Below are 23,456 nucleotides of genomic sequence, written 5' to 3' on the forward strand. Positions count from 1 at the left end.
CCAGGGCTTGATCTCATGACCTGAGTCACCCAGGCACCCCTGAATGTAACTTTCAAAATTACTTCGCTTGCCCTGAAAGCAAAGTTCCCATACTTTCAGAAGCCTCTGAGATACTCAAAGCTCAATTCTTTCCTCTGTCCTCTTATCAGTATATAAAAAACCAAACTGAAACTATAGTGTAGTAAATGACGACCATTCTTGCAGCTATCCTCAGCAAGGAAGGAGAGGAAGCCGAGCTGAACTGTCACAACAGTATCCTGAGCCAAAGCCCCTAGATTGCTGTTAATCTGCTCTGTGATTCCTACAGGTTAAAATTTCCTGGATCCTCAACTACTTCATTTGCAGAATAAGGAGGTAGTATGCACTGCTAAGGAATCTCCATTACTTGGGGTCTGAGAATGCTTGGGAGTAGGGTTCTATGAGTATCCTCAGAATAATAAAGTAATCTGGATAAGAAAACTGAGTGTGTTGGTTTAAAAAACAATACTTTTCTTAAATTAAAAAAATATGATCCATAATCTTACCACCTAGATAATCTCTGAAGAAATTCCTTTAGAATAATTAAAACAACAAATATTTAATTAGTGCCTATCTGCGGTAGGTATAATTTTAGAATCAGGGAATACAGTGCCAAATAAGACAGACCAAATCCCTGCTCTCAAGAGAGGTGATACTATACTCATGGAAGAGAAAGAGAGTATAACAAGTAGGCAAATGAGTTAAGACAGTATTAGACACTGGTAAGAAAATAAAGAAGTTGGTATGTTAGTGATACAGATAAGCTGAGATCATGTGGCCTGGGAAGTCCTCTCGGTCTGTTTGTTTTTTAAGATTTTATTTATGTACTTGACAGAGACAATAGCGAGAAAGGAAACACAAGCAGGGGCAGTGGGAGAGGGAGAAGTAGGCTTCCTGCTGAGCAGGGATCCCGATGTGGGGCTCAATCGCAGGACCCTGGGATCATGACCTGAGCCAAAGGCAGATGCTGACCAACTGAGCCACTCAGGTCCTCTCTGAAGAGCGAATACTTGCCATGAGAAAGAGCTCACGAAAGCCATGGCAGGGAGAACGGCAAATGGAGAGGCCCTAATAGAGAAGGGACCTCAAAAAAGAATAAAGGAGATTCTAGTTAGATCCTAGTCTATGAAGCAGAGAGTGGCTCAAGGCAAAGTTGTAGAGGCAGGCTGGGAATATTCAAAGGTCACAGCAAAGAGGCGAGCCAAAGCAATGGGAGAAGAGGTGGGTGGGTAATTAAGCAGTAAAGCAGATGGGGTAAAAAAATTCAAAAAGCAGAGGAAAAGGGTATAAAAGAAAGAAGGCATCTCCCTCTTCTCATCCTTCCACTACGTTACATGCTTTGTGTATCGTTCCAGGAAATATATATATATATATATATATTCTTCTAAAAATATCATATTCAAATCAAGACTTTAGGTACAAATTCCAGCTCAGGAGAAACACAGGTGAGAAAGGAGTGAGCTAAATAGGACGACCAGAAAAATCCAGAAGGTAGGGCATCTGACAGAATAATTAGCATGACAGGCTTGCGCCGAGTCAGGGTCATAAAGGAGGGACTAAGCTAGATTAAAATAAACTCCAAGTTTATGTTCTTATTTGTATGCTTAGCACATAGCATCGTCTCCAGTCTTCTGAGTAAATGAATGGAACCTGCTGGCTCCTACTTTAGGTCATTTACTTACCACAAAAATACATTTAAAGACATGTCTGGACAGCTGAAGGAAGCACTGGGATCTGTGGATGCATTTACTCAAACTGCAGAAATTACTATTAATTACTTCATGTGGGAACATCTCAATTACATTAATAATGCGAGTAACCTGATGGACCAGCTTGCTGGTGGATACAGAACCCTGCTGCCTCTACCTTCAGGCACAACCCAAATCTGACGGTTCTCCCACGACCTAGATCACAACCACCATCCTCCTCCTCTCCTTAGACCACGAACCTTGTTTCCCTGCCTCTCCTCTCAAACCCCTCCATTCTACTTTCCAAACAGCTGCCAAAACCACACCTTTAAAACATGAGTCACATCCTGGGACGCCCCTTCTCCAACTTCCAACACTTCGAACTTCCTACCATGGTCTGTGAGAACCGTCCGAAGCCTACCGCCTCCTCAGCTCATCCCCCTTCCTTCGTGCTGGTCTTGCTGCTGCCTGATTGTGCCGGGCTCTTACATTTCAGGGCTTGTCTTGGTCCTTCTGCCAAGAACCCCTTCCTGCAGTCTTGCCAGGGCTTACTCCCCCATTTTGCTCAAGTCTCTACTTGAAATGCGACTTCCTCAATTGAGACCTTTCCTGACAACCATTTTCTTTATTTCTTCCTTCCTTCTTTCCTTTTCTTTCTTTTTTTCTTTTAAGTAGGCTTCAGGCCCAGTGTGAAGCCCAATGCGGGCGTGAGCTCACAACCGAGATCGAGACCTGAGCTGAGATCAAGAGTCAGATGCTTAAATGACTGAGCCACCCAAGAGCTTCTCCAGACAACCCCTTTTATTTTTTTCCTTTTAAAGATTTTAATGTGTTTATTTATTCTAGGGGCGAGAACGTAAGCAGGAGGCGGGGGAGGGAGAGAGAATCTCCCAACCCTGAGATCATGTCCTGAGTCAAAATTAAGAGTCGGACGCTCAGTCAAATGAGCCACCCAGGCACCCTTGACAACCACTTTTAAAACAGAACTCCCCATTATTCTTACGTTTATACGTGTGTGTACACACACACAGTATATATCTGTTTACTGTCTCTTCCACTATAATGTGAGTTCCACAAGGACTGGAGATTTCCTTTGCTTCTCAGAATCTAGAACGACAGATGCATAAAGCAGGCACTCATATTTTAGAACGAATAAGTAAATGCGTAATATGAAGAGACTCAATAAACAAAATGAGCAGAGATAGAGTGTGGAGGAAAAAGCTTCTTGTGTATCTTTAGCTCCTAACTACACCTCTTGATTTGTATGTATGTGTATATATGTATCTATCCCTGGAAGCACCCAACACCCGTACTCCAGAGCAGGAGCACTTTTTCATAAGGTGTCAGAGGAGTAAGACCAGCTTTTCAAAAAAATTAATGAGCTGAGAAATTCTCTTAATCCTGGAGATGCCATTATCCTCACTGACAGAAGCTATCTGAGAACAGCACAGAGCCGTTCCCAGCAAGTCCCCTGCAGAACTTGTCCAGCACTCCCTCCGCTTCAAGGTGACCAGATCAGGTTTGACCTAACCAAAGACGCGGCTAGACTCTGAGTTTAACGGCAGGATCGGTATCTTCTAACCCGCCTCCTGAATATGAGTGCACAGAGTCACTCAAAAATTATTTACTGACTGAGCTGTGAAGACTTCTTTCAGTCTTTAAACTTTTCCTGACCATGTACTTCAGACTTCTTTGGCAAAATAGGAAATAAAATCAATTATTTAAATACACTAAAAAATAATAAATAAATAAATAAATAAATACATACATACATACATACATACATACACTAAAAGGTGAAACAGGTAACAGGCCCTTTTTTTGGTCTAAATTATTTCAACAATTGTTGCATTTTTTGCTTACTCTGTCAACGTAGATCTGACCCAAAAGTAGACCGCTCCTCAACATAAAGTGGTGTGATTCATTCAAATAACAGTTGCATTAAAAATTAAACATAATATCGGGCGCCTGGCTGCCTCGGTCAGTAGAGGAGCACGTGACTCTTGATCTTGGGGTAGTGAGTTTGAGCCCACATAAAGTTTACTTAAAAAAAAAAATTAAAAATACACATAATAGGAATGTAGTCCTATTAAATTTAATAGGAAGATCAACAATAGCTCTCAATTTTAAACACACTATCAAAACAGAATACTTTTTCTTTTTAAAAATTTTTTTAAAGATTTTATTTATTTATTTGAGAGAAAGAGGCAGCGAGTGTGTGTGCACACAAATGCAGGGGAGGTAGAAGCAGAGTCCCCCCTAAGCGGGGAACCTAATGTGAGGCTTAATGCCAGGACCCTGAGATCATGACCTGAGCCAAAGGCAGACGCTTAACCAACTGAGCTACCCAGGCACTCCTGGAACATTTTCTTCTTACAAAAGTTAGTATCTTTTACTCAAGACAATACTGTCAATCCAATCACACTGAAAAATTTCTAGATCCCAAGTGAATGGATCCACACTGGTTTCCAAAATCTTCTTGTGTAAGACAAATTGTTTGGAAGTTGAGATCAGTCACAAATAATGTTGTCAAAAAAGACTTCCAGGTTTTTTTTTTTTTTTTTTTTTAAAGATTTTATTTATTTATTTATTTGACAGAGAGAAATCACAAGTAGACGGAGAGGCAGGCAGAGAGAGAGAGGGAAGCAGGCTCCCCGCTGAGCAGAGAGCCCGATGCGGGACTCGATCCCAGGACCCTGAGATCATGACCCGAGCCGAAGGCAGCGGCTTAACCCACTGAGCCACCCAGGCGCCCAAGACTTCCAGGTTTAACAATTGACTGAGCACTCTCCTGCTGATTAAACAAAGGATTTGAATTTCAACCTATTAATATTTTCCACAAATATTTCATAATAACTTTCAGCAAATAAGAGGAAATTTAATGAACTAAAGGGTGTCAAAATAAATATTAAGTCCAACCTCAACTGGGTATTCACCATCCTTAAATAGAAAGGTGACAAATATTCTTTCATAAAGATGTGCCTTCTGTCATGGTGAAGCAAGTTCACGAACTTACTTTTTTTTTTTTTTTTAAAGATTTTATTTTATTTATTTGACAGACACAGATCAAAAGTAGGCAGAGAGGCTGGCAGAGAGAGGGGGGAAAGCAGGCTTCCCGCTGAGCAGAGAGCCCAATGTGGGACTCGATCCCAGGACCCTGGGATCATGACCTGAACCGAAGGCAGCGGCTTAACCCACTGAGCCACCCAGGTGCCTCACTAACTTTCTTTTTATATAAATTTTTTAAAGGTTTTATTTATTGATTCGACAGAAATCACAAGCAGGCACAGAGGCAGGCAGAGAAAGCTGGGGGGTGGGGGAAGCAGGCTCCCTGCTGAGCAGAGAGCCCCATGCGGGGCTCTATCCCAGGACCCTGAGATAATGACCTGAACCGAAGGCAGAGGCTTTAACCCAATGAGCCACCCAGGCACCCCAGTATATGAACTTTCATTCAGGGAGATGCAACTACACACAGCCCTTGGACTCAGCTGTGATATAAACACAAGTGAGAGATAAGGCAGTTATTTCATAAGATAAACTGTTTGTATCTTAAATGATCCTTCACTTACAGTCAATGACTAATGTGAGTGAAGGCTTAACAGAGTATAAAACACCACAAACCTTTTGATTTCTTTACATCAGGTTCAGGCTCAGATTCTCGGATGAATTGCCCCAAGTCACTTACTCTTCCAAATGTCATCTTCCTATATAAGTACAAAAAGAAGAACATGATTTCTAACAATTAATTTTAAATTAAGGAAAGAAAAATTTTTTAAGAACATTATAGATAGCTCATGTTATTCAGAGCAAGGCTTATTTCAAATAGAACTGTTCCCCAAAGAAAGCAAAATTAATCTTTAATTCAATGTAATTTTATTCAAAATCCCAGAAAGGTTTATGAAACATGATGCGTGAAGAGATAGCTCACAATTCTAAAATCTATATATAAGAGAAAAGGTATAAAGCCAAGATAATTCTGTAAAAGAGATAAAAAGGTAGGAAGCTGCCCTAGATCAAAATGTGTATTATAAAGCTAAAGTAATTATATATCCTATAAATTTACAACAATATGAAACAAAGTTAAAAGGCAAAGAACACAGTGAAAGATCTTACTTAACAGATATTACTAATCAATAATGAAAGCTAAAAAACATACAGAATTCCAACAAGTCACTGAGAAATCATCCAGGAGAAAAATATAAAAAGGAGATGAACGGTCAGTTCACGGGAGAAAAACCTGAACAACCAACAAAAGAAGCTTAATCTCAGGAGCAGTAGTCCAGATTGATAAAAAGTCAAACATCTGATGCTATTTAATGTCAATAAAGATGTGCGGAAAATTAGTATTTTTATCATTGGGTGGTAAGAATGCAAAATATACATATTTTTAAAGGTAAGTCAGTAAGATCTATTAAAATTTAAAATCTGCTTCATGGTATAAGGAAGTCAATAAAAGAAAGTCTTCTGCTATTCTGTGTATAACAGTGAAAAATTGCCAACAACTTAAATACTCATCAATACCAAAAGGGCCGAAGAGTGGCCATGGTTATGAGCCGTAATTAATATTATATGTAGAATACTACAACATAGTTAAAATGAAGTAAAACTGTATAAACTAACAAAGAAAAATCTCCAAAACTCACTGTGAATGAAAGCATGAGATACCGAACAGAGTGTGATGTCAATCACTAGAAATAAGCAAACAAAAATACATACTATAATGTTAACAGTGATTATCCTGAGTAGGAAAAGGAGAGAATGAGTAGTGGATTGTGACCACAGGGGACATTAGCTTTATCAATTTAACTTGTATAAGGGATTAATGTATTTGTAATTAAAAGGTAAAAAAAGAAAAAGAAACTCTGTGATGCCAAGGTATTATTTCACTTTGGGCACAGTGGGTCTTGCTTTAGGGCTACTGTTCCTAGCAAGTCCTCATTTCAAATGTGATTGCAATACACCAACAGATACAAATTTGTCTTCTTTGAGAAAAATTTCAGGAAGATGCCAAAACCATAACGCTAAAACAAACACTGAAAACTATCTTTAAAGATGTGGAAAAGTCATTACTTCTCTATTTCTGACCCATTTTATACATTATCTGTTAAAATTGATTTATTTTACACACCAAAATACTTACAGAAGTAAACCATCTTGCAATTGACAGACTTATTTATTTTGTTTTTAGATTTTATTTATTTGACAGAGAGAGAGAGAGAATGAAAGAGAGAGCACAAGCAGGGAGAGCGACAGGCAGAGGGAGAGGGAGAAGCAAGCTCCCTACTGAGTAGGGAGCCAGATGCAGGGCTCGATCCCAGGACCCTGGGATCAGGACCTAAGCCAAGGCAGCCGCTCAACTGACTGAGCCACCCAGGCACCCCAACAGACTGTCTTAATTAAGGCTGTAAGTAAATGAACCAACCATTCCCTAATAAATACAACCTTTGCTAATTAATCCAATAGGCTTACTGTCCACCATTTGCCAATAAGTGGCAGAGCCAAGATTAAAACCGAGGAAGTCACTCCTGAGCCTCCACTCTTAACTGTGGTCTACTGGATACTCTATGTAAAAATGTAACAGTAGATTATAAAAATTTTTAAATTTTAAATAAAAAAATAGAAGATGCAAAATTCAGTAGACTTGTAAAAATTCTTGATACCAGTTAAACTTACCCTGCGTATGTCCGCTGATACAGAGATTCTGGGTCCAGACTTGCAGCATCCACAATTATCGCTTCATCAAAATTTTTCAGAATTTTAACACTGGCTTTTTTCATACTGGACTACAAGAGAAATTGTAAAATTAATAGTTACTCAGGAATCAAACAGTCCTAAGTTTGGATTATGACAGAGTTGTATAAAATCTTCAGTATTTGAAATACATGTAATTCTCACTCAACTTCAACATTATGGAGATGTTGAAAAGCAATGATTATGAAATACAAAATACAACTAAAGTACAGTATTACAATGTACAACATACACTATTTATTGCCAAATCTGTTTGTCTTCTTAATGATCTATGTTCCAACAAATGTGCTATCTTCACGAGTATTACCTTCCCAAGTATGTAGGACTCGTATCCACCCAGACATAGTTCAGCTAACTTTTACAAATAAACATGAATACTTCTGACTTTCAGTGAGGCTACATAACAAAGGAGAAGCTAAAGAAAACTTTCTAAAATGACCAGCTAGATGAGTATATAGTAAGTTCCCCTCCAGCATGTCATCTCCCACTCCTCATCCCACAAAAAAGTCAGAATTGGTATTTCTAGGAAATACCGGAGCCACGGGTTTTCCTAGATATTCCACCTCTAAAAATTCAATTACAGTCAGACTTAGCTCCACAGAATGACTAATACACAAGATTATTATTCACTGTAGCATTGTTTAAAATAACAAAAGATGGGAATGTGCTTAATATACATGACAAAGGTATAGGTCAAATTAAAATAAAAACTGAACAGACACTTATTATAGAACACACCCTACAGTGTGGGGGGAGGGAGTTCTCTTTAAGTAACAAGAAGGGTAAATAATTAAAAAGAGGCACTAGGGCGCCTGGGTGGCTCAGTTGGCTAAGCGCCCCCTTCAGGTCAGTTCAGGTCCTGCACTGGGCTCCCCGCTCAGTGTGGAAGTATATGCTTCTCCCTTTGCTTCTCCCCCTTCCAGACCCCCCCCCCCCGGCTTGTGCTCTCCCTCTTGTTCACTCTCTTTCTCTCAAATAAAGGTATCCAAAAGAAAACTATTAGAGCTAACAAATGAATTTAGTAAAGTTACAAGGTACAAGATCAGCACAGAAAGTTTATTCCTATGCATTACCAATGAAGAATAAGAAAATGAAATTAAAAAAATAATTCTAATTATAATGGCATCAAAAAGAATATTCAGGAAAAAAAAGACCCATGGAAATACAAAACTTGTACACTGAGACCCTACAAAATTATGATGAAAGAAATTAAAGACAGCTTAAATAAGTGGATGACATCCCACGTTCATGGACTAGAAAAAGACTTAATACTGTTAAAATGGCAATAGAGCCCAAAGGAACCTACAGATTCGATGAAAACCCAATTTTAAAATTCATATGAAATTGAGGGACCCAGAACAGCCACAATAATCTGACAATTGAATAAAACAAAGTTGGAGGACACACAGTCCTGATTTCAAAACTTGTAAAGCTGTAGTAATCAAAACAATGTAGTACTGGCATAAGATACATGTAGATCAAGGTAGTAGAACTGAGAGTTCCAGAAATAAATTTAAGGTCAAATGATTTTTGACAAAGATGCTAAGTTCGATCGTTCAATGGTAAAAGAATAGTTCTATCAACAGATGGTTCTGGGACAACTAGATATCCACATGCAAAAAAATAAATAAATAAAGTTGGCCCTACCTCACACAACATGCAAACTAACTCAAAATGGATCAAAGGCCTAAAACTCTTAGAAGAAAATACAGGTGGGTATGGGGAGTGACTGCTTAATGTTCCATTTGTGAGGTTTCCATTTGGGGCGATGAAAAAGGCTGGAACCAGATAGCAGTAAGGTTGCACAACACTGAATATATACTAAATGTCACCGAATTAGACATTTCATAATAGTTAACTTTGTTAGGTGAATTTTATCTCAATTTTTAAAAAATTATATTTCTTATGCTTACAATGAAAATATGAATATAAGAAAAAATTCCCTTTGTAATAGTATCAAAAAGAATAAAATATTTAGGGGCGCCTGGGTGGCTTAGTGGGTCAAGCCTCTGCCTTCGGCTCAGGTCATGATTCCAGGGTCCTGGGATCAAGCTCCACATCGGGCTCTCTGCTCAGCGGGGAGCCTGCTTCTTCCTCTCTCTTTGCCTGCCTCTCTGCCTACTTGTGATCTCTCTCTGTCAAATAAATAAATAAAATCTTTAAAAAAAAAAATAAAATATTTAAAAGAAACAAGAAATGCAAAACTGATACTTGAAAACTACAAAATGTTATTGGAAGAAATTAAAGAAGATTTGAAATAAATGAAAGCTATCCTACCTTCATGGGTCAGAATATTTAATATCATTATGATGGCAATTTGTCCCAAACTGATCGATGGAACTGATGCACTTCCCCATCAGAATTCTGGCTGGAGTCTTCATAGAAGTTGACAAACTAATCCTTAAATGCATTTGAAAACTCAAGGGACCTCGAATAGTCAAAACAATCTTGAAAAAAGAAGAACTAAGTGGGAAGACTCACTTCCTTCCTGATTTCAAAACTTGTTACTCAAGGAAAGGTAATTAGGACAGAGTTAAACACTTGTCATTTCAGCTAAGAATTCTACTTCTAGGTGTGTGTGTGTGTGTGTGTGTGTGTGTATATATATATATATATGAGAGAAATGAAAACCTATATCCACACAAAAACTTGTACAGCAGCATTATCTGTAATAATCAAAAGACAGAAACAATCCAAATGTCCATCAATTGATGTATAAATAAAATGTGGTATGAGCATACAACAGAGTATTATTTGGCCATAAAAGGAATAGAGTTCTGGGGTGCCTGGGTGGTTCAATCAGTTGAGCGCTGGACTCTTGATTTTGGCTCAGGTCATGACGTCAGGGTCTTGGAATCGACCCAGTGACAGGCTCCCTGCTCAGTGGGGAGTCTGCTTCTCCCTCTGCCCCACCCCTTAGCTCACACTGTCTCTCTCTCTCTCTCTAGTAAATGACTTTTTTTAAACTACCACCACCAACAACAAAACAAACAAAAAAAGGAATAAAGTGCTGATACATGCTAAACATGGCTGAACCTTGAAAACAGCACACTAAATGAGAGAAGGCTGTCGCAAAAGACCATACATCATATGGTTCCAATTATATGAAATGTCCAGAATAGGCAAATCTATAGAAACAGAAAATAGATTAGCAGTAGCTTAGGGCTGGAAGAATTGCAGGATATGGATGGTATTAGTTAAAGGACACAGGGTTTCTCAGATGAAAAACTTTAAACTGGCTTTGGTGACAGTTGAGCAACTCTATGAATATACTAAAATCACCAAATGATACAACATAAATGGGTGAACTGTATGGTATATGAATTATATCTCAATAAAGCTGTACTAAAAAAAGAGTATATATAAACTGATTTCAATTACGTAACTAAATAGGTAAAACTAACCTATGCCATCAAAAATCAGGATAGTAGCTATTCTAGCAGGGAGGACAGTGACTAGAAGAGGGCACAAGAGGGTTTATGACGTACTGATAATGTCATGTTTCCTGATCTGGATCCTTGATACACAGATCAAGTCTGTTTATGAAAATTCTTCAAGCTACATATAGTTATGATATACTGAGTTTTCTGTATATATACTATACTTCAACCTAAAATGTAAGAATACATTTTAAGGTCAGCAGCTAGAACTTTTAAGTGCTGAAGTAACAACTAAACATTCTAGCCTATCTCAAAAAGCAAAATGGCAACCACATTCGGCAGGTCACCATACATAAGCTAAATAGGAAGGAAACGTACTAAGGAGAGCCTTGTTGATGGTGATAAGCAGTACTGTCACAGAAACTAAGAAAATTTATCCAAGGCCCTGTGTCAAAAAATCTGAAGTGAGGGGGCCTGGGTGGCTCAGTGGGTTGAGGCCTCTGCCTTCGGCTCAGGTCATGATCCCGGGGTCCTAGGAAAGAGCCCCACATCGGGCTCTCTGCTCCGCAGGGAGCCTGCTTCCTCCCCTCTCTCCCTCTCTGCCTACCTCTCTGCCTACTTGTGATTTCTCTCTCTCTGTCAAATAAACAAAATCTTAAAAAAAAAAAAAAAAAAATCTGAAGTGTTACGTATGTGTCAACAGTGTGATGTGAAAATAATCATGCTCCGTTATGCTGAAGAACACTAGACAGGGAATATGTTCTGGCTCTACACTTACTGTGTGATTTTAATACAATTAGTTAACTTCGTAGTATCTTTCTAGATCTCTTCTCTTAGCGACAACCCATTTCATCCAATTTGGGGGAGAATCAGATAAGGTTTGATACAGGAAAGCACTCCAAAAAATGAAAAAAGATTAAGGAAATGTACAACGGCACTACAGTTCAAAATGAAACCAGAAACTCTTCAGTGAAATACAATATTAAGAATTATGAAGAATTATTTTAGGGGTTCCTGGGTGGCACAATCGGTTACGTCCGACTCTTGGTTTCAGCTCAGGTCGGATCTCAGGAAGATCAAGTCTGCTCCGTACAGTGTGGAGTCTCCTTGGGGTTCTCTCTCCTTCTCTCCCTCTCCCTTCTCTCCCTTCTGCTCATGTTCACATGCACTGTCTCCTCAAATAAATAAGTAAATCTTAAAAGAAAAAGCATTTCAAATGTAGTCACTAAAATTTCCCAAATAATTCCACAAAGAGCTCTTCAGAGGCTATAAATGCATATCATGTTGTCTAATTACTGAAAGCCACAGCTGGAGTGTCAGGCAGAATAACGGCCTGAATGAAACAACACAGTACCTTCCAATATAATACACCGTTAATCACTATGACATGTTTATTGAGACATATAGTAAGTAAGGCTAATTTTATTTTTCTACTTTGTTTCTTCTACAACAAAAACTTCCAAACCATATCTGCTACTGGTATTTGAAGGAAAGGATCCATACACCTCTCTTCCGATCGCCAGAGGCTAACTGATGAGTACCTGAGAAGCCGAGCTGTCTGGACCACCTGGGTGAGAGTCCTCAGGAGGGCCCACAGAGCCGTGGGCAGTCAGGGAAACATTTCCTCCCGGAAATTCATCTCCTCGGACCGAATGGATGAGATCATTCAAATACTTATAATAAAGATTGCTGGACAAAAAGCCAGGCAAAAAGACCTGGAAGAGAGGATAAGCATCATTTTAAAGGTGGATTCAAATACAATTAAAACTTTGTTTGAAAACAAAGTTTTACGCATAATCCCTCCAGCTAGCAAATAGGGCTTTGCTTTTCCTTGCTACGCTCCAAGTATTACCCCTTCGTGTACAGTTTATGTTGTGACTAAAATTACGAGTACAATTTATAGGTGTCCCCCCACCCAAAAGCTTGCCATAAAACTATTACATAGACTTGATATTTAGACTTCTTAGTGACCAGAAAACATGCAGGGAGTGGATCTAATCTGAAATGAGATTTTTCTGGTTATAAAGTCTTTATGTGGGGCACCTAGGTGGCTCAGTGGGTTAAGCCGCTGCCTTCGGCTTGGGTAATGATCTCAGGGTCCTGGGATTGAGCCCTGCATCCGGCTCTCTGCTCAGCAGGGAGCCTGCTTCCTTCTCTCTCTGCCTGCCTCTCTGCCTACTTGTGATCTCTGTCAAATAAATAAATAAAATCTTTAAAAAAATAATAATAAATTCTTTTATGTATTTATTATTATTATTATTATTATTTACTTCTGAACTGATTTCCTTAAGATAAATTATCAGGCGTGTGATTATTGAGTTAAACAGTGTGAGTGTTTTAGCCTTTTTTTTTTTTTTTTAAAGATTTTATTTATTTATTTGAGAGAGAGAGAATGAGAGAGAGCGCATGAGAGGAGGGGTCGGGGAGAAGCAGAGATGAGCAGGGAGCCCGATGTGGGACTCGATCCCAGGACTCCTGGACCATGACCTGAGCCCAAGGCCATTCAGACACCCTATTTTAGCTTTGATATATATGGCCAATTTACTCTTCAGAAGGATGCTGTCAATTTATATCACCGGCAATGTATCAAGGTCTCTGTTTTGACATAGGCTTTCCAATACCAGATATGTTTTTCCAAATCACTGTTAATAAGTGCATAATGATAATATGGATATTTTTATTTACATTTAAAAATTGTGGGTGGGGGGATGGGTGAGCCTGGTGGTGGGTATTATGGAGGGCACATATCACATGGAACACTGGGTGTGGTGCATAAACAATGCATCTTGGAACACTGTATCAAAAACTAATGGTAACTAACATAACACAATAAAAAAAATATAAAAATTATTAATGATGCTGAATAAGTTCCCATGTTTATTACTGGCATTTCCTACTACCAACTTTTCCTTCAGAGCAGTTAGCACATGACTGTAAGTTATCTGTGTTTCATGTGTGCCTTCATTATAGACAGAGGTCCAGGAGGGCAGAAGCCACGTTTCTTCTATCACTGAAACGCCGATACCTAACAAAAAAATTCTCAAAGTACTGATGAAAAAATCATCCACGTCTTTTTCTCATTTATCTACTTGACAGTATTCTTAAAATTAGTGTAAGTTCTTTACATATGCACATTTTATAAGAAATATTTTCACATTGGTTTTCTCTGTATTTTAATTTTACTTTATTAAGAAAATTTACAGGGGCGCCTGGGTGGCTCAGTGGGTTAAGCCACTGCCTTCGGCTTGGGTCATGATCTTAGGGTCCTGGGATCGAGTCCCACATCGGGCTCTCTGCTCAGCAGGGAGCCTGCTTCCTCCTCTCTCTATGCCTGCCTCTCTGCCTACTTGTGATCTCTGTCTGTCAAATAAATAAATAAAATCTTTAAAAAAAAAAAAAAAGAAAATTTACATTCTTTATATGATACAGATTTGGAACTTTTCCTTTACGATCAGGAAGATTTTAATTTTAATCATGAAAAAATTTTCATCTCTGGGCAATAGCTGATACTCTATTCAGTTTACCATGAGCTTTTTAATGATTTGATTTTTATATGTAACTCTTCCACATTTCTGAAATTCAGTTTTTACATGTATTATTCAACAGTGCTTACTTAATCCTTTTCCACCTAGATACACATGACATATATAAGCAACATAACTTCATGGGCTTATCCTGGGCTCTGTGCAATTCCTGGTAAAATCTGCTCTAGTTCATTAGAAAAAAGAAATCATTCACAAATTCTAATACCTTATTATTAAGCTATTAGCGATACCCCACAAGTTACAATATACGAAACTAGTGTTCAAACCTCATTGATAGATACTGATAAAATGTTTGGATCATTTTAAGCAAATTTGCCTAATATTGCTATCTAATTATTTTTGAAAATTTAATAATAAAGGCAGTAATAATAGCCACTAACATATTTTAATGCTTATATGTGTTGGACGTAATGCTAGTAAGAAGAACTTTGTATGTCTTACCTCATTTTCCTCCTTAAAATAACTTTTAGGTAAGTATCCAAATTATCTCCATTTTAGAGGATAACAGAAACCAGAATTAAAGAACTTCAGTAACAGCCTGAGGTCACTCAGCCTATCAAGGCTAAAGTAATACATACAAAGTCAGACTCAAGGCCTGTGTTCTTAACCACTATGCTCCACTGCTTCAATTTTCCAGTTTTGTTACACTTGGTTTTTTCCCGTGTTATGTTTTCCGGGTTTCACCAGTAAAAACTTCCTGCAGTTTAATATTTTTGAAGTTCTTGGTTACCTTCTCCATGGTTGTCCAGGCCTGACGTAATGGAGTTGTGAAACAGTTAGGGAGTGGCCCACCTTCCCTGCAGATATTGGATTCAATTTCTAATCGTACAACATCATCAAATCCAAGAGGATGTGTGGCCTGGAGGGAGAAATACCTGTGGTATAAAGACAGCCAAAGTCAAACCAAATTGCCTAGCCAGGATAAGCAACTTCTGGCACCTACTCTTCTATGAGGCTACTTGATTCAGCCTGTGGATGTAGGACTTGAGAGCTGGCTTCTAGAAGCCGTGCTGCAACCTTTATTCCCACAGCCCCAAAGGTATCTGGGTCAACTTGCTACCTTTCTCTGTCCTTCCATTTTCCTCAGTTCTTGTTTTAAGATTGCGAGGGTCAGGCTACAAAAAGAAAAAGAAACCAATCACACATATTTAACGGGCCCCTATTCTCTGTTCAACACCCAGGAGACAGAAATGGACTTAAAAGAGGGTAAGACACAGTTCTTCCCTCTGGAAAGGGAGCAGAAAAGATCTCTGCATTGGACACAATGAGAAAACACCACTGTAGCTACAAGGCACAAGTCAAACATGCAGGAATTCAAACTATGATAGCACCGAGGGTCAAGTAGATGGATTTCACGTATTTGGATAGAATGACAGGACTTGATGAGGAGTGGGTGTAGAAGGGAAAAGGAGTAATCAATGATACCTCAAAGATTTCTAACTTCACAAGATGTAATGCAAAACTACTGTTTTGGTAAGTGGATTATAAGGTAGACACCAAAAAAAGGATTAAAAGCAAAAAATATATGCATGTTCTCTTCCAAGCATTCTAGGGACTTCTAAATCTTATCTATGATACAAACACAGAAAGACTGATCGGGTATGTTTGTGATGATACATACATAAGATGCAAAACCAAACGGGCATGGGGGCCGGGGTAGTTCAGTCAGCTGAGTGTCCAACTCTTGATTTCAGTTCAGGTCATGATCTCAGGGTCATGGGATGGAGCCCACTGTCGGGCTCCAGACTCAGCAGGGAATCTGCTTGAGATTCTCGATTCTTTCCCTCACCATCTGCCCTTCCCCACTTCATATGCTTGCTCGCACTCTACCTCTCAAATAATAATAATAATAATAATAATAATAATAATAATAATAAATCTTTTAAAAACCTCAAGAACTGGGATTGGTGAAGTCAAATTTGGCACAATGAACTTGACAAAGTGACAGTGCCAGTGGGATGCCATACAGCGATCTTCATTTAAAAATGGCTCCCAATGTAAAAATGGGATCCAGTGGGCAAACAGGGTCTCTGCTCTGGGTGGCTACTGAACTCCAGCCAGAACCTTGGTACTAGTGTCACTCTTCTATTTTAGCATTAAAATAAAATTTAAAAAATTTTTTTTGTTATTAGCCTTTTCGTAAACAGTCTCCCAACTTGTAAAAACAAGTTGGCAAATATTCCTCCATGATTTGAATTTTGGGGCACACCAGACCAAATTTCTAAAAGAAAACACTTGCTATTTCCAAATCCATATTAGCAATGTTTCTTATGTAATATTTCTCACAAATGTATTATACTGAAACAAACACTGGGAAAACATGAAGAACTGTAATCCAGCTCAAGTTCTGCCACTAACTTGCCCTGTGACTTTGAGAAAAAAGAGTCTTCATTTTCTTGTCTGCAAAAGGGGAAAACTAGACTAGATCCCGAATCTGGCTACCCATCAACATCATCTGGGGTATCTTCTAAAAATAAAGATTCCTGGGTCATGCCTCAAACGTGCTGAATCAGAATCTCTTAGAGCGGAGGGCTGGAAATCTATTTTTAACAAGCTTCCAGCTGGTTCTTATACAGACAGCCCAGCACGGACCTGCAGAGCAGTGCTCAGGAACCGCTGACCTAGATGCGCGCTCAGCTCTCTTGCAACCCTGACATCCCATGGTTTTCCTCTACTGTCAAGTTATCCTCTCAGCGGTTGCTTGTGGATACAAATAGCACATTACTTTTCTTTACAGAATTAAGAAAAATTAAATGAAAATTAAAAGACTGACACAGCTGGAGGCGCCTGGGTGGTTCAGTCGTTAAGTGTCTGCCTTCGGCTCAGGCCCTGATCCCAGGGACCTAGGATCGAGCCCCGTATCGGGCTCCCTGTTTGGTGGGAAGCCTGCTTCTCCCTTTCCCACTCCCCCTGCTTGTGTTCCCTTTCTTGCTGTGTCTCTGCCAAATAAATAAATAAAATCTTTAAAAAAAAAAAAAAAAAAAAAAGGGTGACACGGCTGACCACAGGCTTAGCACTCGACTGACCAGATGTTCTCAGTTCTGTTCACTGTAAGATTCTGCCATCCTCTCATTTTCAATGAAGACCAATGAAAAACTCTTATTCAATGAGTAATAACTTGGCTGCACAGATCTGCACCAGAAATATGATACACCTGTACACAGATATCTAATGCCCTTTACAATACATTCCCTTTAGTTTCATCTTCCTCTTAGATTGCCTACCCAAGTTTTACTAACCCAAACTCAAGTTTCCTGGAAGTGCCACACCCTAAGTTTCTCTGACTTTGCTTGTGCCAATGCCTCTGTCTAGAATGTTCTTTCCCGCCTTCTCCGGCTAGCAATTCAATTCATTATTCAGGTTTCAATTCAAATCTTTCTTCTGTGAAACCTCCCCTAACTCCACCACCATCATCCTTCTTGCCACATACAAACCACCCATTCCCCTAGCAGAAATATTTTTTTCTAAGAATCCTAAAATGTCCCATAGGAAAAGAGGCTTTTATGCTATTCTGTGTGAGCTCCTTGACAGCAAAAACTGGATTTGTCTTTACTTCTGATATACATATCAAATACTCAATATTTGCCAGACGCTGAATACATCAATAAAACTCACTTGTCATATAAAATCATGGCATCGTTCTGTGCCTCCTGTCCATCATACTGGCCCTTTTTGGCAGCAAGTTGCGACTGGAAGTTATCTGCTGCCAACCAGAACTGTAAGATATTCACTGCATCCTCTTTTTCCATGTACTAGGAAGGAAAAATACAAGAACACAAGACTATCAATAGATTTCTCTAACCACCTCTAATCCATTACCCCAACCATTAAAAATATAAGACATATACAAAAAACAAAAACAGATGTACTCGTTCAGTTCATGCCAGTCAGCAACTCACAGTCGCTCTTGAGACTGAAAAGTTGAAGATCATTCTCACAGAGGGGAAATAACCAAACAACTAACAAAAACCCCACCACACTGCTGGGTACAAATTTAAGGGAACTGGAGTCAGAATCACAGTAAAGATGATCCGTGGTCCCTCAGTGGCTAACATACAAAAAGTAAACTTAGCAGACCAAGTCTTTTAAACTCTATCACTTCCATCCCTCCATGCAGCCACTGCAACCTGAACAAATGGGGCCTTAAACTTACGGGAAACAGAGGGAGTGAGAAAGCAAATCAACCAAAAGCTCTGTTCTTGGGAGAGGCAGAGTGCAAGGGTATATCTACATTAATGTTTCGTGAGCCTGGAAAATCCTCTCCTCTCTACTTAATAGTCATTTGCTTTTGCAAGGAAAAGAATTTCATTTGCTGAAACCTAACAAATATGCCTCAAAGAGATTAATCTACTCATTGCTTGAGAAATCCTATCAGGTGGCTAAAATAAAAGTGATGATAGTAGGAAAAATTTACTCCTTTTCTTTCTCTCTTCTGAAGTCTGGTCCACAAATATGTGTGCCCTGGAATCAAGTATTAAGTCCATGGTTTTAAAATGGCTCCAGATAATTAAAAGTAGGTATTACCTTGTAAGAAGTTTAATTAAGTTTTCAAAATGAGAGTTATTTTACACTGAGTTTTCATGTTCTCTTTAATCTGACTGATATGCCATTAAAGTACTCTTGCCATTAGGTGTACAACTTAACCTAAGAAAATTATTTCATTTCAGTGATCTTTTTGGAAATGATTTGGCTCTTCCATGTTATTTTCTATAGAGGGGGGGCCCCAGCATTTCTAGTTTAGAGGCTGGAATGCTCTAACAGAGTGCGAAAGGAAATGCAGACTTTACCTCAGAGAAATAAAAGAGGGCTGACTCACAGAAGAGAATGTCAGCCAGGTAAACAGTCCCACTGGTCAGCACTTCAATCTGGTATTTACAGAAATGGTGACTTCGCAGAAACTCACTAAAGTGCCTGCACGTGGACAAAAAGGGAAAATTTGAGGGAATGATCAAGGAAAGAGCTTAACTGGGAAAAATATACTCTTTCCACTCTGTGCCTAGTATATCTTAAAAGCCTAGGTCAACACTACTTCTCCTCCCATGGTGTCGTTCCTGGTTCCTAGACCTGGAAGTAATCTCTCCCACCTCTTAAAACTTTGTAGCTTTCCTCTGGTATGTGACACAAGCTACCTCATATTACATGTAACCAAAGAACATACCCTACTTCTCTTAATAGGATGTAAGTTCCTTCAAAGAAGGTACTATATCTAACTATGCCTTGCAAAGAGCACCCTTTTCATAAATACTAAATGAATCAATATGTACATTTTTTTCCTTACAGGCATGCAAAAGTAATTCATCTAAAAAAAAAAACTATGGAGGCAGTTTCAACAAATCTATGTGGATTTAGTAATAGAGCAACCATTAAGCTTAAAGCGTACGCTAACAAATTAGGGTATCTAACTGAACACGTGCATAGCTTAAATAAATTCTAATAGTCACACTATTCTAATAATCACCCCCAAATGACTTCAGAATTTTCAAAAAATTCTTTTAACTTAAGAAATACTAACATTAAAAACAAACGTGTTTTATTTTTAAGAGTTCACATAATTTATATTTAAAAGGCACCATGAACCAAGTCTTAGATATGCCTATAAGATCCTGTAAACATTCAAAATACTTAAGTCCTCAAAAATTGATTCTTTGTAGTTGAGTGAACCCAAATCCCCAAACCCAAAATGTGAAAGTATGAAATTAACTTACTCTTGCTCCATTGCACTAAAGACTATGGACTGTGCCAAAACGAAACAGTTGGGATCCACCTGTCCATCTTCTCCACAAATCTTTGCTGTAAAAGAAATGGTAAATACATTTCTACTAAATCCAAACCATACACCTTTGTGGATCAGAGTAGGAAATAACTGGAGAGGCATACAAATCAGAGAGTTTTAAATAGAGCTAAGAAAAATACAGATGGACATACAATCTTGAGGTAGGAAAAGTCTTCCTAACCATAGATATAAAGGCAGAAATCAAAAGATTCAATAGCATAAAATTAATTTCTATGCATTAACACACCCATAAAACAAAATTAAAAAGGCAAACTGGGGGGCGCCTGGGTGTCTCAGGGGGGTTAAGCCTCTGCCTTCGGCTTGGGTCATGATCTCAGGGTCCTGGAATCGAGCCCCACGTCGGGCTCTCTGCTCAGCGGGGAGCCTGCTTCCCCCTCTCTCTCTGCCTGCCTCTCTGCCTACTTGTGATCTCTGTCAAAATAAATAAAATCTTTTTTTTTTTTTTAAGGCAAACGGGGGGGTTGTGCAGCAACCAATGACAGTTTACCCTGTATATGACAGATTATTATCATTCATATATCAAGAGCTCCTACAAACTAGTAAAAAATGTCCCCAAAGAAAAATGAGGAAAGGACATGAAGAAATAGTTTGCAAAAGGGGTGCCTGGCTGGCTCAGTCTGGAGGGGATGCTCACTCAGGGTTGTGAGTTTAAGCTCCATGCTGGCTGGGTGTAGAGATCACTAAAAAAAAATTAAATAAACTTAAAAAAAAAAAAAGAATAAACATAAAATGGTCAATATGAAAAAATATACATGCTCACTAGCAGTCAAGTAAATATAACCACAAGTTAGAATAAGGAGGCACCCTACTGTTTGTCTAGTAAACTGGCACAAAATTGTTATAACAACGCACAAGTTTAATTTTTTAAACACTGCACTGCCTTGCTTGGGCAAGGACATGGGAAAACGGACACTAACTAGTGTTAGTGAGAATATACTGGTATATCCTTTTCTGGAGAGCACTGTGGGAGTTTATAGCATAAGCTTTAAAAATAAACATGCCCTTTCAATCAGCAACTCTAAGACGGCAACTTAAAAGAGTTACGGATTTGTAAAAAAAGGTTTATCTGTAAAAAAGTTTATCAGAATGTTGTTTGGTAGAAACACAAAATGCATTAAAATTAGGAATTACCTAAGTAAACCGCAGCACATCAGTAAGCTGGTTAGCCAGCTATTAAATATGGCTGGAAAAAAACATTCACCCACGATGGCTGGTTTCACCTAAAGTTCACGACCTTAGTGAGACCTGAATGAAACCCAAGGATCGTACTACAGTTTCTGGGTCCATTTACTCTCATACTCTGCCAGACAACACACAACCCAGTTTCTCCTCTCTCTTGGAACACCTTAACAGCTCTTTTACTCTCTCTGCTGATAACTTTGTTTCCTGCTTCAATAAGAAAATAGAAGCAATGAGAAAATTATTTCCATCACTCCCACATCTACCTGGACCTCTACCATGCACTCCGCATTGAGCACCGGGCCCCATCCTCTTTTGCCTCAAGACTTCTTTCTTACAGCAGTTGTCCTCTGTCTCCTGCATCAATTTTTCCTTTGTTGCTGCCTCATACTCACCAGCTAGAGTCTGTGTGCTATACATACATACTTGTTTGTATGCTATATCTCATACGCTTATAACACATCGCTACAAAAAAACAAAACAAAAACCACTGTCCCTTGACTTAACATCCTCTTCCAGCTCATCTTTATAGCAAAATGCCTCTTAGGAGTTGCTCATACCTGCTGTCCTCACTCCGCCTCCTCTGGCGAAGTTTCTGTCTCCAGTGGTGGACTGAAATTAAGGTAACTGACGGACCAGCTGTCCACAAGGCTGGCAAACCCATTCCATTCCTAGTGTTCATCTTACTTAAAATCTCGGCAGGATTTAACATACCTCTGATCACTCCCTGACTCCCAGAAACACTTTTTCACTTGGCTTCCATTAAGAACTACTATACCCTTCTATACCCTACTCTTCTGAGACATAGCAGATACAAAGCTGACTTTACAGGCTGCTCCTTCTGTGTCTCCTTTGCTGGTTCTCCCTCACCCACCAGACTTGTGAATGTTAGGCCTGCCCCAAGACACAGTCCTTGGCCCTCTTGTCTGCTCACCATACTCATTCTGAGGATAATGTTCTCCATGGCTCTAAACCCATCTATATCCTGATGACTTCCAAACACATCGCCAACCCAGGCCTGCCTCTCCCATCAACTCCTTGCACAGATATCCAACTGCATACGTGACTTTCACCATTTGGGCACCTACAAACCCAAACTCCTGATTTTTCCCTTAAGCTATTACCCCTACAATCTTCTTCATTTTATAAATGGCAATTTTACTCTCCCAGTTATTCAGGTTTTTCAAAGAAATGAAGTCATGCTTGATTCCTTTTTCCTTCTTACCCTGCTTATTTTCAAACCATCAGCAAATTCTATCAGCTGTACCTTCAAAATATTTTTTAAATTCTACTTCAAGGATTTGCAGAAAATGAAGGAGAGAGTGGAAGCATAGTTTCTGAGTTATTCTGAATCCCCATATAAAAAGGAAGTAATTAGCAACACCAGAAACCCATGAATAACATTTACAGCAAAACTAGGCAGGTGGGGTACACAGTAACAGCACAAGTGCAGACTTCTTCCAACTGTAACGTATTTGAAGTACAGCTGTATTAGAATATTCCAACCAAAAGAGGAGAACATGGGGTAAGATTAAGAAGAATGGGGCTCAAAGAGGAAAAACGACTGGTCTGAAAACATACAGGTAATTAACATTTTAACTTTCTCAGATCCCTTAATCACTAAATATTATCAACTTATACTTCCAAAGATTATTTTCCCCCTCATGGTATTGTATCATTAATTTGATACAGTTTAAGAAAAGGAAAAAAAGAACTGAAGTGATATTTGTGGGGTTTTTGGTTTTTTTTTTTTTTAGATTTTATTTATTTGCCAGAGAGAGAAAAAGACAGAGAGAGAGAAAGAGAGCACAAGCATGGGGAGCAGCAGAGACAGAGGGAGAAGCAAGCTCTCTGCTGAGCAGGGCGCCAGATGTGGGACTTGATCCCAGGACTTTGGGATCATGACCTGAGCTGAAGGTGAACGCTTAACTGAATGAGCCACCCAGGCGTCCCTGATATTTCATTTTTAAATGTAATGTATTTGGCTCAAAAATTCCCCCTTTTCTCTCCTAACCCAGATAGTTTGGTTATTCACTGGTACAAACGAGTCCCCAAAGGAATCACTAGCCAATCAATTCCCCCAACAATCAAATTCTCATCA

The 23,456-nt window shown here is 38.9% G+C and overlaps 1 protein-coding gene across 3 annotated transcripts in view; it reads right to left on the reverse strand.

Annotated features, from left to right (window-relative positions):
* Window positions 1-23,456, reverse strand: part of AKAP10 (A-kinase anchoring protein 10) — an 80,780-nt gene that overhangs the window by 13,241 nt on the left and 44,083 nt on the right. For all 3 annotated transcript variants that reach the window (XM_059147271.1, XM_059147272.1, XM_059147269.1), the window contains 7 exons: window positions 20,088-20,172; window positions 19,170-19,293; window positions 17,998-18,134; window positions 15,113-15,257; window positions 12,379-12,552; window positions 7,380-7,489; window positions 5,328-5,410 (listed from right to left, as the gene is read on the reverse strand). In XM_059147271.1, the coding sequence (XP_059003254.1) occupies window positions 5,328-5,410; window positions 7,380-7,489; window positions 12,379-12,552; window positions 15,113-15,257; window positions 17,998-18,134; window positions 19,170-19,293; window positions 20,088-20,172 (858 nt within the window). The remainder of the gene's footprint in view (window positions 1-5,327; window positions 5,411-7,379; window positions 7,490-12,378; window positions 12,553-15,112; window positions 15,258-17,997; window positions 18,135-19,169; window positions 19,294-20,087; window positions 20,173-23,456) is intronic.

The sequence above is a fragment of the Mustela lutreola genome, chromosome 15 (assembly GCF_030435805.1).
Source record: "Mustela lutreola isolate mMusLut2 chromosome 15, mMusLut2.pri, whole genome shotgun sequence".
NCBI lineage: Eukaryota > Metazoa > Chordata > Mammalia > Carnivora > Mustelidae > Mustela > Mustela lutreola.